The 25,952-nt window shown below is 46.0% G+C and overlaps 1 protein-coding gene across 1 annotated transcript in view; it reads right to left on the reverse strand.

Annotated features, from left to right (window-relative positions):
* Window positions 1-25,952, reverse strand: part of LOC144151719 (glutamate receptor ionotropic, kainate 3-like) — a 656,159-nt gene that overhangs the window by 80,908 nt on the left and 549,299 nt on the right. Inside the window, exons 6-9 of the mRNA XM_077682841.1 lie at window positions 19,477-19,530; window positions 17,493-17,720; window positions 12,270-12,431; window positions 4,842-4,946 (exon numbers count right to left, since the gene is read on the reverse strand). Coding sequence (XP_077538967.1) covers window positions 4,842-4,946; window positions 12,270-12,431; window positions 17,493-17,720; window positions 19,477-19,530 — 549 coding nt within the window. The remainder of the gene's footprint in view (window positions 1-4,841; window positions 4,947-12,269; window positions 12,432-17,492; window positions 17,721-19,476; window positions 19,531-25,952) is intronic.

Here is a 25,952-nt window from a genome sequence, read left to right on the forward strand (position 1 = left end):
GCGACTGTTCGTTTAGGGGCGCTAGTCTTGGACGTGGCTAGCGTAGCGAAAACCACATGGGAATGTTTTCTGGTCTGGCGGAGAGAAAACCTACTTATAATTGTACACGCCCTCTAGAAGCTTTCTACATAGAAACAGTTTTCTTGCATTAGTTTTAAAACAGACGCGGAGACAAAAAAGTTCAAGGATACTGTTGATATTATATCTGATACACTAGCTTACATTGTAAATTTAATTTTTAAAACTGCTGTCTTCCCACAAGAGCTGAAAAGAAGTAAATTAATTCCTTTCTTCAAAAAGGGGGATAAGACTGCCATGAATAACTACAGACCAATTTCTATACTTCCATTTTTTAGTAAAGTGATTGAAAAGCTAATTGAACGACGTCTTTTAAACTACCTCAATAAGTTCGCAATTCTGACGCCTCGACAGTTCGGTTTCCGGCCCGGTTACTCCACTAATCTTGCTCTAATAGCGCTGACTGATCAATTTAAGAAGGCAATCGATGAAGGTAAAATAGTCGGATCCGTTTTCATAGATTTTAGTAAGCCATTTGATTCTATAAATCATGACATTCTTTTTCAAAAATTATCCTCATATGGTATAGTTGGTCCCCCTTTAAACCTCATTAGGAATTACTTGCTCGATCGAGAATAAACCGTTAACGTATCAGGTGCAATGTCGGATATAAAAATTGTAAATATAGGCGTACCACAAGGGTCTATCCTTGGTCCAATCTTATTCCTATTTTACATTAATGACCTCCCAAACTGCCTAACAACTCCAGCCGACTGCCTACTTTATGCTGACGACACAACCATTTACACCGCCCACGAAAATATCCATGAAATAACACAGCAGCTAAATAACGACCTTACGAAACTTAGCATGTGGTGCGACAGGAATAAGCTAGTAATTATTATATCTAAAACACAATTCATGTTATTTAGTTCCCGTAAGCTCAGGCACGATAATGTGACCATACTCATTAACTCCCACCCCATATGCTAGAAAAGAAAACTTTGCCTTAGATTATGTTATTTAGTTCCCGTAAGCTCAGGCACGATAATGTGACCATACTCATTAACTCCCACCCCATATTCCCAAGCAATCAATGCTTGTTTCTCGGTGTTCAACTGGACTGCTCCCTTAAATTCACTGCACACATTCAGTATTTAAAAAAAGAAGACGGCATATGGTATTAAAGTTTTGCTAAAAGCGCGTCAATATTTTAGCTTATCAACGCTCATTTCCCTGTACTATGCATTTGTTCATAGCCACATCAACTACTGTATCGTGTCTTGGGGTCTTACTTATCATTCGCACCTCACCCCCCTTCAGCACATTCAAAACCAAGCGGTTCGACTGATAACATCCAGCCAGTACAACGCGCATGTGCCCCCACTTTTTCGGAAACTAAACCTCTTTACCGTTGACAAACTCGTTCTGTATAACCTGGGATTATTTCCTCACCGTTTAACCCAAAGTTCGGAATACTTATACATAATCAATAGAAAGCAACTTACCAATCCTAACAACACACGGTTCTCACTTCAACGCAACTATCTGCTTCCAAGAGTGCACACAAACTATGGAAAACAAACGGTAGAATTCGCTGCTATAAAGAACTGGAACAGCCTCCCTCTTGAACTTAAAGATCTGTCGCCTATTTCTTCATTCAAACACTCACTAAGGACATTTTTATCCCGCTAATTCATGTGGTCTGTTTTTTGCTGTGATTACTTAAAAATTCATTATTACGCCTATGTTCTTCATGACCAACCTTTAAATCTGTTGCACTGTATAATTATGTATTCTGTCTTCGAAAATATTTCTTCGAAACACAAACGTATATTATTTTATTGGCCTTGTTTGTCGTATTTTTCACGTTATCTACTGTACGCGCGACTGCATTTTCTGTGCCTTTTTATATCACTTCTCGCATTTACTAACAAGAGGTCCCACTACAGTGTCCACTTTGGGACCTCTTTCTGTATATTGTGTTGTATGACATTCACCAGGATCTAATGAATAAACCTTGCTTCAAAAAAAAGGACACTTAGGAGTATTACGGGGGGGTATCCGAAAGCAGGACATTTTATTTTACGCTCACGATATCTGTTGCAACAATATATCTGGCGTGTATTTTGCCGTCGTAACGGTTGCACCGGTGTCAGCTGGTGGTGTTTTCACCTGTAGCAAGCACCTGCCTCTTTGCTCGCCACGCTTTTTTTTTTGTGAATACTGGAGTATTCAGAGTCGTGCTTGCGTGCGGGAGCAGTTTTCCCAGGCGGCGCTTATATAGACGCTTGAGAGCGTCTCGCAGTAAAGACAACACAAACATGCACAATTGTAAAGTTGTGGCTTGTCCTTACCCTTCCTCATGACGCTTTTCCCATTGCGCCGTTTTCTCCTTCCGTGTGTTAATATAAAGAAGGAGACTAACCAAACACCATTTCTAGCCCTCTATATACGCTGTAAGCGTAAAGACGCTTTGCTACGTCTGTAACATTATGATGCTCAAATTACTCATGTGGGCCTCCAGTGGCGTGAAGGTGCCTTCTCATTACGATCGTGATAATCATTTTCCCTTCACTTGATTTTCTTATCTCTTCGTTTCTCTTGGAACCCAGGTACTTCCGGTGGTAGCCTAAACCTACTTTGGTTCTTCTGTAATTAGCGGGATCAAATTACTCCTGTAGGCCTCAGTGCATGTGTCTAACACATGTTTCTAAGTTGAAGAACATAGCGCATAACGAGTTCCACCTTTATTTACCTAGAGTAAAACACCGGCTGTTGCTTAGTGGATGTGTGTTGGGCTCAGGTACCGTAGCCTGCAATTTTGAGTCCCAGACGCAAGTTGGCCCTATGTTGTTCTTTACGGTTATTAGCTGCAAAGCTAGGCTACTACAGGTACAAACCCAGAAAACACCCCGTTAAGGCAATCTGACCTTCAAGCTGAGCCAAAGTCAACAAAACGCCTCGCGCTGTTGCGGAATGTAAACGTCAAACTGCTCGTTCTATCCCAGGAGAGAGGTGAGTTTAGGGGCAATATGGGGAAAGAGTAAGCGCGCCTGCCTGCGGAAAGTGATGCAAAAGGGCGCATTTCCACCCAAGATCACTGCGCGTTCGCGCCTGCAGCGAAGACTGTGTCGAGCAGCGTCTCGATTTTGTGTTGCGGTGCGATTGTGTGCGCGTTCACTGCGTTCTCTCGGCGCGAAAAACAAGGTATCGCTGGAAAAAAGCGTAACGCGATCAACCACGGTATTTTTTAAATGCGGAGCACTTTAGGGCCCGACTTGTCGTCGCAGCTCTCCCGGAGTCATGGTATTTAGCCACCGTAGTAACGCTTAACGTGGCGTCAAGCACCCACACAGAGGGTGTCAAATGATTACCGCCTCCCCTCATCGGGATCATACCTGGGTCTCTCGTGTTACGAAGTAGATTTCAATCAAATCGCGGCACAGAGACACACATTCATCATAAGCAAAGTGTTGAGGGTGATCTTTGCGATACGCCGTCGCCAGAGAAGCTGCCCTTGCTATGCCGCCAATAAGTGCACAATAACATAAAATAAGAAATGAGTTTTGGATTAACGCATAATTGTCCCAAAAGAATAACTCAATCCAGTGTCTCTTTATAGGCATTTGCAGGGGCTGCGGCCCCCTCTGTCAACTACTTTCGGTATTAACACCAGGATGATACTGAAACTAGTCAAGGGGGAGCGCCACAGACCCTTTGGCGAATCACTGCTCCACCCCTGAGAGCTTTCGCGTTTAGTGGAGCTGCTTTAATTTTTTCTCTTATTCTCGCCGAGATTGGGGAGGCCGTTGTGTAGTCGAGACATTTTGTGAGCCTAATAGGCAACGTTTACCACGTCTTGTCGAGACATGACAGCAGTGATCTAGCCGTTCGATTCTATAGACAAAAAAGGCAAGGTACTCGTCTATAAGGCAGCTTTTTCTATGGCCGGCTTTCTGCGGTTTGCCCCTGAGTAATCTATAGAGAACTAAGCATTTGGAACCCTCCTGATTAGTTCAGTCCCCAATGTTTTTTTTTAAGTATGCATCGACACTTGTCACATATACCTCACGGTTAGAGACAAGTGCCATGAGTGCTGTACAATTATTTTCTCGCTTTATACAGGTGTATGACCGGAGTTCTCTTACACGTCAAAATTGTGACCAACCACTCGGACCAAAAATACGACGACCTTATGGCCGCTGTTATCAAAAGCCAGGAACATGAAAAGAAATTGGTAGCCGCTCATCAAACAGTTATCAGTGTATTCGAAGGCCAGTTATAGCATTTCTCAAGAGCCTTTTGGCTTATTTTAATTTAGCTCTGTTAAAACAACATAAGTACGTTTTCTGTGGCCATAAACAGAGTTTGGTGCTTTCAAAAGAAAAAAAAACGTGTCAATTTTATTTTGAGGCAAGAGAAAATATGTCCATGTTTCGGGAACAGCGTAAAATGTTTGACTACGCCTTTAATGTTTGATTTTTTACACTCGACCTAAAAAAGGACTACAGTAGAGCGAGGTATTTTCCACGAGCCTTCATGTTTGGTTTATTGTACACGCGACATAAAATAAATGGCTACAGTGTTGCCAAAGATTGCTATGCACAAATATAGAAGTTTCAACGAAGAAATTTGCGCGCATATATGAAAGTGTCGACTTTTGCCGATTGAAGCAAAACTTAGTCTGTTTTCAAAGCAATGAGAAACAAAATAACACGTTTTAATATACTTAGAAGCTCTACGCGCGATATCATTGAAAATATAACAGCATTTCTACCATAATAAATTTTTCAATAAGAAGTCAGCCCATATCTATTCACCTTTTGGAATCCTGTAGACTGCAGCTTGACGATGTCCAATGTGAAGTCCCTCCGGTTGCCTTGTTCCCCTAGACGCACGTCTCCTGTTAGGCCTTTTACTTGAACCTAAAAAAATAGAAAAAGTAAACCGATCGACTTTGACTTCCCATTGTATTAAGGAGCACTGATCACAAGATATTGCAGCCGTTTGTATGTTGTATGCATTAGCAATCGACACGTTTCAAGTATTCACGCCAGGATTACCCGTGATTTATGTTAAATATCCTCTCTTATATTTTAGCCCAGTGTCTTTGCAAGCAATACACGACACGAGTATCACAAAATCTAGAACACAGCCATCGCCATCGAACTGGAATTTTTCGCATTGACATATCCTAAAATGCGGAGACGGCCATCCGGAATTTTCTTGCGGCATCTACAGAATACCTACTTTCATTTCGTGATTGATTCCAGCCATACCGATTTTTATGAGCAGTTTGTCTGTTTCCAATATTTCAAAGCAGTTACTTCAAGTAACAAAAATAACGTTGCAATTGGTTCTCAAACAGAGGCACCAAGTTCCTTAGGACTTGCCATTGCAACATAAATCTACACTAATCGTACGAGTAGCACTAATGATGGATGTCAATGCTGCAATCACCGAAAGAAACACTGTAGGTTTCGATCATTACGTTTTTAGCTAGCACCGCTGAACGAAAGGATTTGTTATTGCGCTTCTTTTGAAATTCCTCTGGAGAGTTCCTTCGAATCGGGGATTAAGGCATGCGAACACACATAAGATTGCCACTAATCTCAACGGCATGGCGCAACCTGGCAGTAAATCTATTGCAGTTGTAGGGGTAATAAACGAACCCATCACAAACTGCCACTGCGCATGCCTCAGATGCGGAAAAAGAACTGCTCTTCATGTTCCCATCCGGGAAGAAGCAGTGGTCAAAATTTAATGGTGCCCCCATCACACGAAACTCGTCTCGGATATCGTCAGTGAAGATATCGTCGGATATCGCCAAATATCGTCAGTGCACAACGCCCTGAAGATATCAGCAATCAGGTATACATTCATAACGGGCGATGATTTACAGGACCCGTGCATACTAATGCCAATCCACGCGGAGAGGGCAATTACAAAAAAAATCGGCTGCCTTCATAATTGAGATGCTAGGACTATGGAAACAGCTGAGCTCGCAGTGTTTGCTCGCTTTGAGTGGGCATTTCTTAGGCCTGCCCATCTTACCGTATTTTTCGCATAGAACCCGCACTTGCATGTAATTCGCACCGCTACTTTCAGCGCGCCGGGAAAGAAAATAATCAAGGCGTATTGCCCGCACATTTGATACAGGAAAGGCTGCACAAAAGCCACCGTTCAAGTAACACATCACATACTATGTTGACAGAAAAAAGCATATTGACAGTAAGGTGAAATACACTGAGAGCAAGGTGAAAGTCACATTTTGTTGAGTGTTACTGCTCTCGCAAGGGCTATCACTTCAGCCGCAGTCTTCACTGTTGTACACCAGGTCATCTTCACGGCACAACGCGCAGCGCAGCTTCACGGCATAGTGCGCATTCCCGTGAAGCGTCGCTAAAGAAAAAAACCTCGCGTATTATCCGCAACCTTACATTGCCTCTGAACTTTTTTTGCATTTGAACACAAAAGTATTTTATTCCTGGCTACACAAACAGTTAGGTGGCGTCATATGCGCCAGGGAAATCACGCCAGTACAGAAAAGCAGGCGGCCTGTAGAGGGTGCACCCCTGAACACAGGTTCTTCTTGCGGGAAAGCAACCTTTAGAACTAAAGAGTGCGTTATATTTGGAGTTGGTCGTTTTCGGGTTTTATATTTTTACACGAAAGTGTTTTATGCCAGCATACACCAAGATTTCATCATGAGCATCATAATCACAGCCTATCTACGTCCACTGCAGAAAAAGGCCTCTCTTATTAATCTCCAATTATCCCGGTCGTGTGCTCACTGCGACCAATTGATCCCCGCAAACTTCTTGATCTCATCTGCCCATTTCACTGACCAAGATTTCTGTGACGTCATATCCGTCACGGAAATAAAGCCAGTACACCTTTGCCGAAGCGACCCGCCAGCAGGACGTCGCTCGCCAAGTACACCCACAACACAGCCGCCGACCCGCAAATCATGATAAGCGGCAGATTTCGCTGCACATTTCACTTTCGTCTTTTACCGAATCCTATGACAGAGGAATCAACCACAATTTTGAGTGCGGCTTATACGCGCAAAAATTTGGTATTTGTAGACCAGGCACTGATGCCGCTGAGCGCACGCCGTCTCTCTCGACTAGGAGAACACCTGCACGTCAGAGCTTACGTCTCACTATGCGCAGCCAATCCTCCACGTGCGCCTCCCCTCATGAACATCTGTCCACTTCAGCTCAGCCCAAGTCCAAAGACAATGCCCGTGCTACAAACCCAAAGTAATGCTAAGCACCACGAATACGATGACAGTGCAATTCGATAGATGCCGGGTTCATTACGCGAGGAACCGAGGTTCGATTCTTATCGCGGGTAGCATTTTATTTTTGAGGCGCGCACTCCCAACACCTGATCGTTGGCTCCCTGCCGCCTTGCCAGTTTCCTTCACACTTCTTGGCCTAGTATTTTCTTCCTCTTCACATTGCTGCGCCGAGTATTGAGCGACGCCATACCCGGGTAGAACTCAAAGCTCAAAGAGCTCCGCTGTTTGAAAAAAAATTGGCCCCAATCCATGCTGTGAAGGTGGTTGGAAAGCAAAGCTGTAAGCGACACTCACAACAATTGCCCATGCGATGCCACTTAAATTCACGCACGTAGCTCTACAAAGAGTGAAACCAGAGATTCTGCCTGCCGTTACCTAGAATTCGCAGGGGCGGCGTCCAGAACGCAAAAGAGTCGGCCACGGCCGGGCTAGAGCGGCGGACGCCGCCGCTGTAGCCTGGACGCGCGTCGGCAGAAAGAAAATGCAAAGAGCGTCATTCGAAGTGTGAGACAGCGGAACCTAGACATCCTGATGTGCTAACTCGGGGCTACAATACCCCACGACACAAGCGCAGAAACCGAAACAATTTGGCATGTGAGCTTTGTGATTCCAATTTATACCGACTTACATTAGTTAGTTTTGTAAGTTTGACAATTGCGAGAAAGCTGAGGGAACTCTTATAATCGCTATTTATCAGAACCAGTTCCTCCTTTCGCCTTTTGTAATACCTCTTAAAACACAACCGAATTGGTATTCACCAATTAAGAAAACGCAGACCCATTCTTGGCAAGCACTGCGCAGAAGGTAGTGTTTGTCTCGCGGCCAGATGTCTGTATGTGGTCTCTAGATTTTGTTCTCATGCCCTACAAACCTATCGATAACGTGTCTTTGCCGTACGACCACTTAATTCCGCCGTGTCCGGGCTACACAGGAGGTGCTGTCGAACAATTTAATCAAGTTGTGTGAAGGAAGCGCGCAATGGACGCGAAGCTGCGCCTAAACAGGCCCAAAACAACCATCGCTAAAGCAGACAACAAAGCCGGGTCGCGCCGATGCGCCCGCCGGCGTGAGCGTGCGAGAAGCGTTGGGTTTTCACTGGGTAAATTCGCCGCGCCATCTTCACTGTGCTCCAGGAGTGAAAGCCGCCCTTCCTTCCGCAGCCGCTTTGGAAGTTTCTTGCCCCGCACGCCAGAAACAAAACCGTTGGCTGGTAGAGGTAGCAAGCTTTGCTTTAAAAACACGCGGATGAATACAGCGATAACGTGTTCTTCTGTGCTCTTTTGGAAACCCCTAAGCATTCGCAACGCCAACATTTTTACCGCCAGCTGCGCGTTGAGCGGTCGTTCAAACAACACGACGCCTCCGCGCCACCTGTGCATCGCGACGCCATCGGCCCGCCAGTGCGGCAGGCATTTTGGCGTACACTTTTCGAGATAGCGATGCGTCAAACGTGTGTTTTTTCACCCCAACACCAATGAGACGGTTCAAGCAGATCAAATTCTCCTGGGTCTCCGTACACCGCGACGAAGCGCGCTTTGAAGTTTCCGCCTCTTCCGCTGCAGCCAAACTGGGCCCTCTTAAAGCGACCACTAGCCCTACTGCTCTGAAGACAACAATACACGCACATCGGACTACAAGTTGGATTTTGTCTATAAAAAGTGACTTCGCCATTAAATAACGTTTACGACAGTGATAGACCCCCTGGGCACAAGCGGCGCCCTAACAAGGTAAATGCAAATCGGAGTGGCCGCCTGAGCCCTTTTAAATGCATGAGCGCTCCTAGACCCACTGTAGAGTGGGCACGATAAATTTGTCTTACAATAACGTTTGACAAACATTTTTACATTGCGGTGAATTTGCAAGCAAAGTTCCCGAAATGTGCTTAACGCGCCTGACAATCTCATCCGCGATATCGCTTGGGGCTAGACAACGCCGCACTATCGGCGGTAGTGCGTCGTTGACTCTCCACACGCTACGCGCAGCACTGTGGAGGCTACATTTTTGTCATCAGTCCGCCCACTGAGCACGCCTAACTCACCGTTCAAGGAAATCTTCGTTCCCCTCTCGGAAGGTGGAACCACAAGGCCCCGGCTCCTTTTGTCGCTTTCCTTCACAGTGAGTTATGCGCCCTCAGTGGGCGGACGGCTGACAACAATGTAGCCTTCACAGTTCTGCATGCAGCTTGTGGAATGAACTATAGTAGCGGCGGTATTTGACTATGGGGTTTAACGTGCCGAAACTACACCGGTTATGAGGCGCGCCGTAGTCGTGGATCCCGATTAATTTAGACCACCCGAAATCTCGGACCCACGGACGCCTTATCTTTTCGCTTCCACCAGTAAAGCGGCCGCCTTGACCGGGAATCGAACCCGCGTCTGTGATCTCAGCACAACGCCTCACCCACTGAGCAACCGCGGCAGTGATTGTATCGGCGATAGTCTACGACCACAACGGCGGTCGCGAGTTAAATACAATGCAAAGTTTTTTGTTCAGACAAAAAGACATTGTCTGAGTCCTGCGTCACTTGAAAGAAAGAAATGCTTTGGACATATCAGTTTTCCATCCCTATTTGCGCATACCTAAAAATGGCCTATTTTATTTCACCAACGTCCTATTTGATCAGGCCGCCGGTGTAAATACGCTCGTAGTTTCGCCGTGTGAGGTTTACCTCGTTTGTTCCAAACACATCACACGTCACCTGGACATAATCAACACAAAAAACCACAACTACCGTCAAATGGGTCGGAAAGAATTGATCACTCAAGAAGAATCAACATTTGGTTGCAAGGTGCAACCGCAGTTCAAATTTATCAGCCGGTCGTCGAGGGCCTGTGATTTATTCTTGGCTTAAACTTTAAAATCACCAAAATAACGAAGGCTCGACAGGGTGACTATATATCAAGCAACTTATTTACTGCACAAATTTGGTACAAGGTGAAGCCGCACAAACATTTTGACAAATTGACTTCAAGGTGCGCTGGCACACGCACTGAAATTGATGAAGTGGGCCCCGCCGCCCATATATTGTATGGTTAGAAATATCGGGACCATCTATTTCCCGTCTGGGCGCAAAAGGGGAACAGTGATAAGTTCGTTCCAAAATCATCGCCAACCCCTCTTGATTTTTTAACCATTGCAATGGGGCCTCACGAACACACTTGAGCCAGGGGCGTTTTTTTCTTCAAAAGCTGTAACCTGGTTTGCACCATGAGCAAAAGCTGCTACTCGCTTAAACTGAAGAGAACTATGCTCTGAAAATAAGCCCCCAGGACGAAAGAAAAACATGCTAGGCAGCAGAATGCTATTGAGTATAAATGTGTTGAGTTTAAACCTAACTTTGGAGATCCACAGCCTTCACTGTCGAAAAAAACAACAACAGGGAAATATAATGCTTTTTCTTCCTTGTTAAATCTTTTTCTTGGTAAAGCTCTCGCTGGTAAAGCTTTTCCTTGTGGCCGTTTCTCGATAAAATAAAGAATATTCTTATTGTGTAAGAAGTTTAATGTAACGGAAGAAGCTTTATTATTATTGTGAGAAGCTTAGTGGTGTTCCCTATTAAAAAGATGATAGTCTGTGCGCTTGCGTAAAGTGTTTTATGACATGTCATAACGGTCTTCTGTTTCCGTTCCAGAGGTTAGCAAGACCTAATGGATAATCTGTTAAAAATATATCAAGAAGTGAAGCTTACAATCAAGCTGCACCATCGAACAAAGATATGTTTTCCGAACATGGTTTATTTCATTTATATATTTTTTTCATTTAGGCTCCCGTATGTTGAGTGTAGGCTCCCGTATGTTGACCCGCGCCGGCTGCGTAAAGAAACGCGCTTTGTTGTAACGCGTTTCTCAACCACACTCTGAAAAAAAGGGTGTGATAGCTTTTATTTCCGTTATCGACATATTTACATTATCTACAATGCAGCCATCACTGAGTCCGCGCCGCAGGAAGCGCGCACCCACAACTTCTTTGTCGTCATATATAGGCTGGAGTCAGAGCGTCATAAGTAAGTGGTGGTTTCATCGTTTTGTAACAATTCCCCCTGGTCGCAGCCGACCGTCTCGAGAGAGCCCGCAGAGGTTCGGTGGGAATGCGAGATGAGAGGGGAAAAAAAGAGTAAAGTCGTTGCCGCCATGAATGCCGCCATTTCTCCCTAAGAGGTAGAATGGTTCTTCCTTTAAGAGGAAGGAGCGCGTCTCTAACCCTGGAAGTGGAGAAAGATTTCCCCCTTTCGAGTGAAGCTTTCCTCCCCTAAGGCAGCATGGAGGCTATACCCGAGCAAGGCTTGTTATGCGAGAAAGGCCTAGCTAGCTGATGGGTTTGAGGATAGATGAAGTGCAAATAGGTAGGTTACTACGATTATGTGCACTTAAAATGAGCTAAAATAAGCAAGACCTGATCTACCGAGCACCATAACTGCGGTTAGCAAGACTTGGCCCCACGCGTATGCACGATTTCTATTCGTCCCGCGAGGAGCTCCGCATTCGCTTTCAGCGCGAAGGCGCCATCGTTCAGAGCGCAGAAGTCACAACGATTGCATTCAAAATGCCGCCTTTATTTCCCTCAGGCTTGTACCCCAGCCGTTCCCCGACATACGAGATCACAAACATCCAATGCGGCTGTTTGAGAACAACTAGTTGTTGTTAGTCGCCGTACCTTGCTACAACGGATGCCTCAAAGCGCAGGTCATCTGCAATCTGAAATCGTGCATCTCAGCGTAAAGGCGGTACAGGCTTCAGGAAAAACAGATCCGTCCTATCCTTCAAAGCGAGGAGATGACACTGTTCTCCATCTAGCGGGCTCCAAGTAAAGCAATCGTGGATGTTTAATAATGTGGATGTTTAATCGTGGATATTTAACAACTACAGTGCTTATCATTATGAGGGAAGAGGCAACGATGATGATGATGGTAATGATTAAGTGCTTCAATAGAGCAACGACTCACCATTTTCATGTAGCTGACTAGCGAGCGACCGTGAGGCCAGGGTCCCTGGGCGTCGGGATCCCAGCACGACAGGCGGTGCGTCTCTATGCTCTGTGACCGGTCCAGGTCGTGGAAAGAGCGCGCTAGGAGCGATACTGCGTCGTAAATCAACGCGTTCTCCATCTGCGAACAAAAAAAAAATGCGAATAGTTTTGAGCCGGATACCGCGGTCAGGCGGGCATTGTCAAAACAACTGACTCGAGTAATAGCATATTACTATTATGTCCAAAGCCTTAATCTTGCTCCCCGTTTTTTTTTTTTTTGGTGTGGATAAATGTGGCTATTCTGCCTTGTAATGTGATTTTATCCCAGAGTGCCATGTGCACCTAGCTCAAGCCAGGTGCGGTTACGACGTTCGTTCATGCGTCGTTACCCCAACAGATGTTTGTGCTATCGATACACTAATTTATGTCCAAGTTGAAGCGACTAGCTTCGCAAAAATTAAAGGCCATTTCACACCCCAGTGAGACATATACTTGTGGACTTACTATGTTATTTTCCTCTTCCATAGTAAAACGAAGATAAATTTGAAACCGTAAAAACATCCCAACAAGCACCTTATGTCTCAAACGTTGAAAAGAGGGCTTTTCATCAAGACTATATATAAAATTTCGCATAGTGCGGCAGCATCTTACTAATTTGTGTTTTTTACGCTATAATAAGTACATTATCTTTGTAAGTGAGCTATGAACCACTTTCGCAATCAGAATCAGCGAAAATTTGGCTAACTTAGGGTCCCTTGGAGGCCTTTCTGAGTAACCTTATCTATGTGCTAGAAAAGAAAACTTTGCCTTATAGCTCACTAATACCCGGCACGATAGTCTGGCAACATTGCACCTTTCTCTCTCCCGCACACGCACACACAAACGCACGCCAGCACACACACAGACACGGCCTGTGCACCGCAGGAGATTTCACAACCTCAACAAATCTATAAACAGGGTATAATCTTGGCTTCTGTGAGACGGCTGTTCATTTTGAACTTTCCTGGGGTGCAGACGGGAAAATATCGGCAATCAGAGGCTGTGAAGAAACACAAATGGTCTCAATTGATAAGCACAAAACAATAAGTAAAATTAGAGGAGCCTTCACATTGTCGTGGCAGTGCAGCTTCCCTTCGTTTTACAGCAAGTATTATTATCGCTAGCACACGCATCAAAAAACGAGAGGCAAGGTGAGATCTTATCGTTCGTTTATAGCAGCATTTTAGGGGCGAAGCCCCCTAGCGGTTCGAGCTGTCGGCTTCTCATGCCGTTGTAACCGCCGTCTCACGTAGTCACGGTACTAAAGCACCGGTACACTCGTTTACTCCTCGCGCTAGAACGTAACGCGTACTAAAAAACACTGTGACACTCGTTTACGCTTCACGCTGTAGCGCTTCATGCTTCAAAGATACGAGACTTTTACAGCAAAGCTGTATGCCTCTACCCCCCAACGGTTTCATCTCCGTTGGAAAAAACGCCAAAGCCTCAAGAATACTTATACATGGCATGCTTCGCTCCTATCCAAGTTTCACGTTAGTGGAGGTGTGGCCCGGGATTTTTATGCCGTGGGACGGTATCTACGAGCAGCTTTTATTTTACAAGACTTTTTACTCGCCCCACCCCGGTTTAAGATGTCATACAAGTTGTTTGTATATCTGTTTGTACTATGGATAAGCAGTTTAGTTTGCCGTGTTTTGCATTTCTTCTCAGCAAGCTCAAGATCAAGAGGATATCTATATTACAGAACAACACAAAACGTAACGAGTACGTATGAGTTCATTCTGAAAAACTGCGCAATAAACAAACACTTTAGGGAGAAGAAATGGACAACACGAGCGCCGTCTGCAAACTACATCTTATTAAGAGATACTAGAAACATACCGGGGCGCATCTGGCGACAACAGGAAGCTAAAAGAATGCACGCAAGAAACGCGCCTGATCCTGTCCACATCTCCGCTAAGCCTAAGTCTGGGTCTGACCTAAGTCAACATCATTGCTGACCTAAGTGTAGGTCATTGATACTAGCCCGAGAACGTAGATGCCGGAAGGCGTTTGTCACTCTGCGGAAGCGCCATTGAAGGCTGGCTAACGCATGCGTCTCCTCGGTATAAGATGTGGAATGCCTCCACAATATCTCACGGATTTGGACACCTGTGTGCCGTTACAAACACCTTACTTCCACGAACTTCGAGAAAAACACCCTGCTTTTTCCTGGTGAGGTTTTTTTTCTCGAGCGAAAGTATTTATTTTTTCGCAGTAGCATTCCCGAAGAATGGGTCTGTCTAGTTTGAAACAGGTGTGAGATGTCTCGGTGCTTAGCCTTATAGAAAACATCGCCATGGTCTTGAGCTGAATGCTTTCATGAACACTAATTGACAGATACAAGTAGTTTCCCCTTGGCGCTCCGTTAGAAAACAATCACGCCTGTACTCACTGGAGTTATCGATTACGCAGAGGATCGCAAGTTTCAGGAGCAGATATTGTCTATTAGATTGCCCTGTACGGAACACTTGTTACCAGAAACAAAAAATGCGTTCCGTTTTGCGTTTGTCCAGAATGTGGCCACGCAAATTTGCCTAACGGTGTGCCTGGCAAGAAAGAATACTCCCAAGCTTGTATGTTTTCCAGGTACCTTCTTTTTCTTCTGCAAGTAACCTTCTCAATGCATAAAAAATTGATGCTGGCTAGGCGCCCGCGGCAAGCGACAAACTACCAAAGCACTTAATTGTCACAGCTGTCTACCAAGTACCCTAATTGTTTGTACACAATAGGAGACCTTGCTGCCTTATTTGAGAAAGTAAAAGCGGACACAGAGAAATAGCTGACCTATGAAATTATCAAAAAATTCAAAATTAGAAACTGGAACTAACATGTGTGGGACTCGCACGCAGTCAACTCAATGTAGCGTTAGTGTTGTCTCATGCAGGTGACTTTTGTTGCAACGCTTGCGTACCTTCGGGTTACTTGCGATATTTTTGCGCAAGCTGAGAAACAGCAAAGCAAAATTAACGCTTGTAAGGAAGCAGACACTTACAACAAAGTAAACAACCAAACAGTGAACTCCCGCTACGAGAGCGCTATTCTATTGGAATCAGTATAGCCAACACACCCCAGGTTATGAGGTTTTAGAAGCAGAACACTTACTACACAACTGAGGCTTTGCAGGTGAGTTAAATTGGACAAACAATGCAGGACCGACATTCTAGCGCGCGCCGCTTTGACGCCCGGTGCGTGGGTTTCGCGGCGGCGATGGCGAACACGCCAGCGTAACCGAGTGATCGAACGGGCAACCCAAGCAGAAAGAAAACATATGAGCGGTGTCTGCCGAAAATGTTAGGGGGAGGGCGGCACGCGGTGCTGATGCGTCACCTTCCAGCGCGTCGCCACGGATCATTTATGTCTCACTGCCTATTCCTCACAATTTCGCCATGAGTCGCCGCCAAGGAGCGCCCTCCTTCTCACACTTTGGCCACACGCTCCTCCTCCGTTTGTGCCTCATCCGATCAACGTGACAATTGCGCGGGAGGTTCAAACCCAATTTGCGACAACGTGTTCGGCGTCAGCGAAGCGCTGCGAGGTAACGGCAAAGTAGAGCGCACTGCCGCGAGTTCGCTGATCAAGCGATCAGTTCTTGAGAAGCAGCAGACACATGCCATGACCGAAAAATTTTCAGTTCGCGCTGCGCACAAATTTCGCCTTAGGGAGTACAGTAAGCGTCTAGTACCTTTTTTGCTCACAGGAGCAAAAAATTGTGAAATGTTATTCTTTTGTAATTACTTCCTCCCGTAGGTAGTGGTGCTGTAGCCGAAATAACTTGGCTGATTCAACGAAATGCCTCGCAATGTGAAGACAACCTATAGCTTGCAGTATGCGATTAGATAAACAAGATAACACCTGATGCAAGCTAGCTTTTACAAATATCTGGTGCACGGGTATTAGAAACGGGTAGCCAGATCCTGACAGTCTTAGTACCGGAAATTCTACCCCCTTTATCTGCAGTATTCAAGTCGGAACTTAGAGCCAAAACATTACTGCGATAAAGTAGAGACGCATGGGGGCACAGATCATCTGCTTTCATCGTCGACCTTTACGCTCACAAAAAAACCTAACCCATGCCCGTAAAACACGGCAGTAGGGTAATTTATTGGTCCTTTCAAAATGCCCAGCCAACGATGCAAAATATTTACCATTCCTCCCTAAAGAAAGTTGAGTGAAGCGCAAAAGCTTTCTCGCACCAAAACGGATTAAAAAGTGCGTCAAAACATTCGCAAAAGTACGCCCAACGTTAGCTGAAAGTTCGTCCAAACGATTGTCGAACTCTCAAATTCCCAAATCGCAAACGAAGAAAGAATCAACGCGACAATTTCTTGCGCACTAAGTTAACGCATCTCTGAATGACCTAAATGCACGCCGATACCTGGTTGGTGAGATAAAGGTATACTATTAAACTCCATCTTCCCCACCCAACAACCTTTCCTCTGTGCTTACTGTCCCCAGCCGGGAACCCTCTACCATATAATACGTGCCAACGTGCCCCAGACTTGCCCCCACTTCCCAAGCCCATCTTCGAGCAGCGGAAGGCTTCCCTGGCTAGCCCAGACCTGTATATCTAGCTCAAACGGGTGACCCGAGTACGGACGGCCAGCCGAAGCCGAGGCATCCCGGACTAGGGATGCCTTCCACGTGGTGAGGCACACACATCGGCCTGTACTTCATAAATAAAAATATTTAGTCTCTCTCTGTCTCTCTCTCTCTCTCTCTCATCAATATCGATCCGTGTATTGCCTTACCTAGAGCCGTCCGTTGTTCGCGATTTTCAACTGACCGTTTTGACGCATTGTAAGACCGGTTTCACGCACGCACCGTTTTCCCACAGACCTGATCAGAGCTTTTCGGTCCATGAACCAGTCTATGGAGGAATGAATTCGTTTTTTTTTTCAGCAGGTCTCACTAAGAAAGCTCTCGCTTGAAAAAAGAAACCGTTAAAAATACTCCCTAATTGACGCAAAATCGGGAACCGGGGAAACAACAGGGTAGTGTAAACAAGAGTAGGCTATCTTCTGGTAGTCGCAACAAGATTTTGTCAAAAACAAAAACGCACTGGCAAGAGTGTCAAGGGGACTTGCGCGTGCCCAACGGGAGAACCCGTCGCAAGACAACGGGGTTGGGACGCATGTCACGACTCCGTGAACGTGCTTACCGAGAGGGTGCTCCGTTCGACGCGCCGGCCGAAAAGTAGCTCTCCGAAATTCCACTCTCGAATCACTTCGTGCACGGCCCGCTGCTCTGGGTCCAGCAGGCGGAAGCCGTACACGCCAGCTGTCGTTTCTCGGCGGGCGGGCTGTGGGGCCTCGGTCGTGGCGTCCGCCTTCGCACTCCCGCGCTTGGACCGCTGACCTTCTCGCCACCAGGACAGTGTGTGAAGGTCCTAAAGAACAACAAAACAGCAGTTTTGCGCCAGTAAGCATGTGTCAGCTCGTGTAAGCGTAAGAAAGGAGTTGCGATCGAAATGAAATTACGGGACTGTGTTGTTTTTGCACCCGCTAAAGTCTATTGGGTTAGAACCACTACTTCCGATGCAGTCGGTGTTTTCCCAATCAATTTTAAGCAAGTGAAGTCGTAGCCTCTCTAATGACACTTTTGCCACTAAAATATCTAATAAGTGGGTTTGCTTCCGGAACGCGTGTTTCCAAACTACTTGCTGCACAGAGCTCCCACGTGACAGGTGCACTGTCACTGCGAGCGCTATTCATTTGAGTGCCTACTAAAACGGGCCCACCGGTCCGGCTCTGTAGCCCCGATGTCGAGTATTGAGTACGCACGCTGACCATTTGCGTTCGAGCCCCAGCAGATCTGTCTCTTAGTTTTTTTTTTTTCATTGCTTAATTTTTTTTTTCAATGTAATTTTTTTGCGAGCTCAAATCTCCGCGTTTTTTTGTTAATAATTGTGATTTGATATGTTTTGGTCGCTTCAGGTTTGGGGCGCAGCCAATGACCACGTTAAATTACCGTTCTCCGCTCGCAAACAGAGATGTCACATGGGTGCTCTGTGCAACTAAGCGTTTGGAAATCTGCTTCCCTAACGTCCCGGTGCCTACACTTTTCCGCACAACCCAGGTACAAACATTTATGGGTGCAACCTATTTCAACCTGCCCGACGCAATTTCACATCTTCCTGCGCGTGCGTTGGCTTGTTTCTATCTGCCCGCATACACACTTTGAGCAATGTTTCTCGACATGAATTGCCTGTGTTTGGTCTAAGTGATGCAGGCACCATGACTGCCGCATTGCTGCCCCTGCGTAGTGACGGCAATATCCTTTGATTCCATTTTGGATTTCGTGTTTTACACGCTATTTCACAGCCATATTTTCAAGAACTGGGATTTAGTTCTAACTTGTATGCTCCGAAAAGTTGCTCTGGAAGCAGCCTCGAGAGCTACCAAACAAGCTCCTTGAAAGCTTTTGTTCGTAATACTGCGTACCGTTTTGCGGAATGTCGATAGGTGGCTCGGTAGTAGAGGCGTAGATACCGTGATGCTCAGCGGAGTGAGCGGTTATCTCGGATACATGGAAACAAATGCATGTGGCCACGCAGGCCGAGCTCAAAGAATCTCAAAAGGTGTCCTTAGCGCTATATAATGTTGACGTGCATGGACCATACCTGCAATGTAAATAGTTCAGAAAGTTGCTTGCAATATAAACTTCACCTGCACACTTACGTTTGATGCCGAAAATATTTTGAAGCAGTACACTTTAAAAAAAAAGAGTCCAAAGGGAGTCGTCGCTGGAATGACTCCCTTAGACTCTAGTGTGAACTGAAACAAGCTCCAAAAAAACCGATGCCTGAAAGGTGACTTCCAAGCAAGCACGTCAACATTAGGGCTAGTGTTGCCCTGGATATGTCTTCTAGTATGTGCATGTTCCAAGCAGAAGGAACAGCGTGCTAAATATTCATCTTTTTATACGGTTAAGGTACAGTGAATAGTGCTGGATACTCACACCCACCAAAACTTCCAGTGTCGCCACCATGTGGGGCACGTTAGGTTCGACAGAAGTATCTATAAATCTACTAGAAAACGTGTCCTTTTAGACGAACTTTGTTAGCGCCTGTTCTTGAGAGCGCGTTAAATCCTCAAACTTTGAAGCAACGTAATTTAAAGATTTTATTTCAGTTCTAAACTTACCATTGATGTCAAGATATACTGGTGGTAAGGAGTCACCATGGATTCTTTTACAGCCTGCAAAGAGAAATAAAAACAAAAGGAACAAATTAAGCTGCAGCCGTGCTTCTGTACGTGGTTTTGTTGACGTTCAAAGGTATGGTGATGGTTTGGGAAAGAAGGAGGGAGCGAGGCCACGGACGTTTATAAAACACATGGAGGACGTTCGGGAACTCGCTGCAGTGCATGCTTCCACCAGGTTGAGACTTTCTGAGGATCTTAGGCATGGCGTGCAACGTCGGGAATGCATTGTCCCTGGCACTGTACGGCCGCCAGTCACCGGGAGATGTCGATGCGCTGGTAAGGGAAAGCGTTCCTACCAAGACTCCTATGCATCCTGGCGGAAGTTTCTCGCCCAAGGCACGGCTTGCATTTTCTGCCGAGCGGTACAATTTCGCATGGTAGATATCGTCTAATAGCAGCTGCGGCCTAATAAATACTTCCGCCTGTTGTGACATACGGCAGCGCATTCCTCTGCATATTCTGATGCAACTCAAAATATCCCCAGTGCCTAAGCACATGTATCTCAACCTATGATAAAAAACGGTGCGAGGCGTGGGTTAGACAACTCACCAAGAAATGCGCCTAAGGGACCCAGACTCGTTATGATGATAACGATTCGACTGCCAACACCCCGATCAACCCAATGGTAACCCTCGACTCCAAAGGACAAATTGATCACTACGGCAGCCAATTACCCCAATATGACCCTGCTCTCGGTAGAAGCCGTAGCTACAGTTCGCACAACTACGACCCATAAAAAATAGCCATAACGGACAATTCTATCGGACTTTCAACACGCATGCCGATTAGAAAAATCTAGACTGGCTCCGGCACAGGCTCTCCCAGTTCTACAGCGAACGCACGAACATATCAAAACTATCATTATTTGGAACTCTGGTCACCCCGCCTTGTCCCATGCCGCGGCCAGAGAATTCCCCCGCGGGTGTTCGAGCAGATTGCACACCGCTCAGTTTTATCGCATTTTTCCCGCACGAGAACATACCCTTCTTCCCATCACACTTTCCAATTATCAAGGGTACATCTATCCCAGACTTTAAACGGAAACGTTTTACAACCACACAACCCTATCTCATATCATATCTCCTTATTCATCTTCCGCCATATCTGTCCACCCTGTGGCACTACCCTCCCTACATACCATATAGTCTACTCACACCCTTCTCCCCCCACAATTCCATTTGATTCTCTTCCTCTAATTAGTGACACTCTGCGATCACCAGGTCAGCACCGGAGCGGCAACAAGCCCTGGTGCAACGAGCCCTGAATTCAGAACAGGCCCGCAGGGTTCTAGACTTCGGAGGCCGCGGTATTGCGCACTGGTATCACGGAACTGCGCACTAGTGTGCGTGCCAGGGAAGTGTCCCTCGTCTCCAGTGTTGCCATCGCTGCGCGTCAGACATCCGCTAAAAAGCAATAAGAAATCCGCCAGATTCCGCTAGATTCTAAAACATATCCGCTAAATTTCCCGCTAGGGCCTATTTTATTTACAATAACAGTGCGATTTCGTATGATAAATACCTTTATCACTCTTAAACGCTCGCCAAAACTACGAGAGCTGAAATAATATATAAAAGAGTCTTCCAATGAGTCTAACACAACACTTCAAGTTTCAGTGCTGCGGTGGTGGTCATTGGTCAACCTCATCACAGAAGAGGCTAAAAGTTATAAATGTTCACATTGATGAAAAAAAAACGAACTCACGGGTCAACGAAAAACACATCGAGGTTTTCGTCGCCGCTGTCGTCGTCTGACACCATCTCGACGGGACCGCTGGTACTTGTTGAGGGACCAGAAAGGTGACTTGTTTGCACATACGTTGCAGATGTCCCGATTGCACTAACAACTGCTGCGGGAAGTTCGTAATCAAAACAACTTTTCTGGTGTCACTTCAGTCCCGCTCTTACGACGAGGATGGCGTTTGTTGTTTCAGGCTTCAGCTTGTTCCTCATCTTGAATTTTACTATGTTAAGCTGAATAAACCTCATCTCTACTTCGGCATTTGAATACGGCAGCACGAGCATCGACATGGCAAATCCGGCCAGCTCGGCGAACGCGTTTTCGCCGAAGATAGGAGTGAACTTCACACCAGAACGACTGCGTGGCCGGTATTTGCTTCCAGTCCAGGAGGGTGATTTTGCTCCACTGGTTTTGAATTTTTTCGATTGTCTCAGAGCCGTTTTGAAACATCACGGATTTGTTTGTCTGATATACGCAGAGCAAGTCAACAGGAGCACTCATAACCTCTGAAGTTAAGCAATTTCTGCCCTTTTCGAGGACGGAAATGGTTTCTTGCAGGGCGATTTTGAATCTGTGCACTGCGTGAGGTATCCGCCAGAAATCCGCCATGTATGAAAATGGCCCGTCAAAAAATCCACTAGCCGCTAGACTAATTTTTTCCCCGTCAGAATAAAATGAAATCCGCCAGATTTAGCGGAAAATCCGCTAAATTGGCATCACTGCTCGTCTCTCCTACATCCTGCAGGAATTATCTCTTCCCTGGTGCGACCTCAGCCGTCTTCCGAGTGGCAAAACTTGGCCTTCTATATGTAGAGTTTAGTGACCACTTTCTCTGGTGTTGAAGATAGGGTTTTTGTTGTCGTTCCAGTGCGCCTGAGGGTGCGTGCCACATTATCCGAGGGTGGTTGGAGTCCAGTCAACATAAACTCGGGCCATAGACTTGGTGTGCTAATTTCTCTCAGTAGTTCCATGTCCTGGAGTACTGGTGATATGATTGATTGTATGCACAAGTTCAGTCGAAGCGTGATGGGCAAGTCTCTCTGAAGGTAGCGTTAGTTTGTTGTGCAGGTAGGGTTTGAAAACTGGAATTCAGTCGGTGCGTATGTTTTTGGCGCACTCTGAAGGAGATGGTCGGTTGTACCCGTAGCCCATGGGCCTTCACAAAGGCGACCACCTGGAAGGACGCTGGGATAGATTGGGTTGGGTACTAATTCAAGCACCCTATTCGTCACAGACAGAGTTCTTTTGTTTTAAGTATTGATTCTGGCGTCGCCATAACAGATTTGGTTATTCGTTGATGCATCCCCGCCCTGGTCGCCGCGTTGTTCGGCGGATTTCCACGAAGGCACCTTATTTTTGTGTTGCACTCCGAACACATGTTACTGAGGATCGGTGCCACACGGATTCGGTTGCGGTCTGTGGTTGGAAAATTAGCGCTTTCGTTTTGAAACGCCCCCAGCAGGACCGTGGCTTTTTTTTCAGTTCGAGGGGATAGTGACGCAGCTCCATACGTGTGTGGTACATGGCGGCGAGGGTTTCGTGTACGGTTCGGTGAGGAGATTGTGAGGAAGTATATGACAGCTGCCGAATCGTCTATCATTACATTACACCTTCCTTTACACATTACACCTTCCTCTAGGCGTGCATGCGCCTTGCAGATTCTGCTCCAAAAAGCGCACTTAAAGTGACACAGAGAATTCACACGGTAGATTTTTGAAACATGCAATTCCTTTTGTAGACCCGATTCACAACACCACGCCATCAGCGTAACCAGCAAAAGAAGCCAGTATCGCGGTTCTAGTGAAACGTTGTTGGGGCTATAAGTTCACGAAACATCCGTGTTGATCGTATTCTCCACACTGGCCACTTTAATAGTCATATATAACTTGTCGTACCTATGTTTACATATGCTTTGTCAAATTTTCAAATATACCTGGTTTTCAAATCTGCCAGTTATCTCCATCATTCGTTCTTATGCATGTGTGGGAAATAGAGGAAAATTTAGATATTTCACAATAAAAAATCTGCCCATGCACTTTTAACAGATAGTGAACCAGCGAAGCGGCCGCGCGCCCCTTCGCCCGTAGCACCGCCGCCCCTACCCGTCATTGTAGCTTGAGCAGCTGGGATATTGAGTACTGAAGCGAAAAATTACCATTTAAATGATCCTAAATTCCATATTTTTAGCATTTTCCCCCGCAGGGTGCCCAAGTATTCTCTGCGAATTTTCCTAGATTCTCTTTTTGCACCTGATAGATCTTTACGCGGGATTCTGTTCGTCCTAAAACAGTAAAACAGCGCTTAAACGAAGGCAGTAAAAAAGACAGAGACACGAGCGCTGACTATCAACTGAGAAATATTTTTAATATTTACTGCTTGCGCAAATATAAATGAAAAAATGTAATTATGTCCCACTCTAGCGCATGACCGTCATGCCATACATCCACAACGTATCCTACCGGATCAAGAAGGTTGCTGAAAACGCAGGTGTGCGGACCGTGTTCTCAGCCCCGAACAAACTTGCAAGATTGTGTGGAAAGGTGAACGCGCCTGAGCGCCCAAAGGTGCGAAGCATGGCAACGCACGCGAAGCGCTTCGTGGCATGCCGCGTCGGCGTCGTGTACGAGGTCCCTCTCGCGTGTTGTCGCGTGTATGTGGGGCAGACCGGGCGATGCCTGAACGAGCGCCTACAAGACCATGCATGCCCCTCAAAGTCGGTACAGGAAGCAACCTGGCAACGCACTGCAAAGCCTGTAAGTGCTCCCCGCGGTTGGAAGACAGTAAGGTGCTCAAGAGGTTTCGTGATACACGCGCACGCGAAATCTGCGAGGTGTGGGAGATAGCTCAGCGTGGCGACGATTGCGTGAGCACCCCTTCGGTAGCCTTGTATAGGAAGAAACTTGGGTACCTAAACATGTGATTGAAGTGAGGAGGGCTCAGCAGACGCGTCTCTATTTTGTACATTTGTTTGTGTTTCTTTTTTCACCCACGAGTGTGACGTCATTATATTTTTCCCTTTTACATTTCCGCAAGCAATAAATATTGCTCAGTTGGTACTCAGCGCTCGTGTCTGTGTCTTCTATTTACTGTGTTCGTTTCAGCGCTGTTTCACTGTTTAGGTTGAACCAACTAGCCCAAACCCAAACGTTAGTTAGAATCCTGTTCGGTTTTGGCGTTAGCCAGCGCCACCTATTCCTACTTTACGCAGCCTTCCAGACGCAGACATCGTTCAGAGAATCAGAGTTTCAGCTAGGACTAAATTCCACCACTACGTCTGCCGCTTATTAGCATTACACAATGCATTTCACGTTTTGTACCAAACAGCACGCTTACTTTGCATGCTAAGGCTGAAAGCTAAAACTGCGTGTATAAAAACACAACGAGCCACTTTTGGGTAACTGAGGTAATTTTAGCTAAGCGCCGGGGCTGCTGGAGCCATATATCGTTTACAGAACGCGGACTAAGGCACAGATGAAATACTTTTTGCATACTGAGCAGGAATAAATGCGACGGATATATACGACGGATGTACGGGAATCATACGGCTTCATCACATGTACTTGTAGATTTCCTTTTCAAAAGTGTCTCCGGCAAGGGGACCCAATATCGCCACAAGTATTTACAGCCTGTCTGCAGGGTGTGTTCAGAAATCTTAAATGGGGCAAATCGGAGTGAGAATCTATGGGGAATTTCTCAGCCACCTAATGTTTGTGGACGACATTGTCTTGTTCAGTCAAAGGACCCAGAATTTGCAGCGCATGCTTTGCCAGTTTCGCTCGGCAAGTATGATTTCAGGCGGAAAAATCACCACCAAAAACTTCCAAAGTAATATTGAATCAGCATGCCAAGGTGCATCACTTCCAGGTAGGCAATAACCTCTTGAAAACGGTCACAGAATATTTATATCCTGGGCATGTCATAGCTGCTTATCCGAACCATAAACGGGAAATTACACGCAGAATAAGCATGGGGTGGGCTGCTTTTGGTAAGAACTCAGATATCATATCGGGTAAGCTTCCTCTGTCACTTAAAGAGCTAGTATTGAATCAATGCGTTCTTCGAGTAATGAATTCCGGAGCATAACCTTGGGGTCTCGCCCGACGACTTGAAAGGAAACGTAGATCGGCACAACGGGCCATGAACGCCGCATGCTAGGGGTCACGTTGAGGGACACGAAAACAGCCTCATGAATTATGGCACAAACGAAAGTGAAAGAAATTCAAGTTCAAATAAAGCGAAGGAAATGGGCATGGCCTGGTCACGTAATGCGAATGGAGGACAACAGGTGGACCATGGCTACCAATAGACCGCAAACGCAGTTGGGGTCTACCGAGAACTCGATGGAGGGATAAGCTCCGTCAATTTTGGGGAAAAACGTGGCCTCCGCTAGCACTCTATAAGTGTGGCTGGAGATCTCTGGGAGAGGCTTTCGCCCTGAAGTGGCCATAAACAGGCTTATGATGATGACAAGAAAACATGCTTGAACACTTTAGCTGCTGCTGCTTCACGCTTTGCTAGCTCTTTGTCATAAATTACTCTATCCTGTATGCTCCACCCTGATTTAGCAAATGGTATATTGCCTAGAATATACAGTATTGGAAGTGGTCTAGGATGCTTGTGGCTTGCGGAAACATTACGGCTGATATTTGAACATAAATCCGATGAAGTGTTAGGAGAAC

The sequence above is a fragment of the Haemaphysalis longicornis genome, unplaced genomic scaffold, assembly GCF_048455015.1.
Source record: "Haemaphysalis longicornis isolate Haplotype H1 unplaced genomic scaffold, Haemaphysalis longicornis Haplotype H1 scaffold_9, whole genome shotgun sequence".
Lineage (NCBI taxonomy): Eukaryota > Metazoa > Arthropoda > Arachnida > Ixodida > Ixodidae > Haemaphysalis > Haemaphysalis longicornis.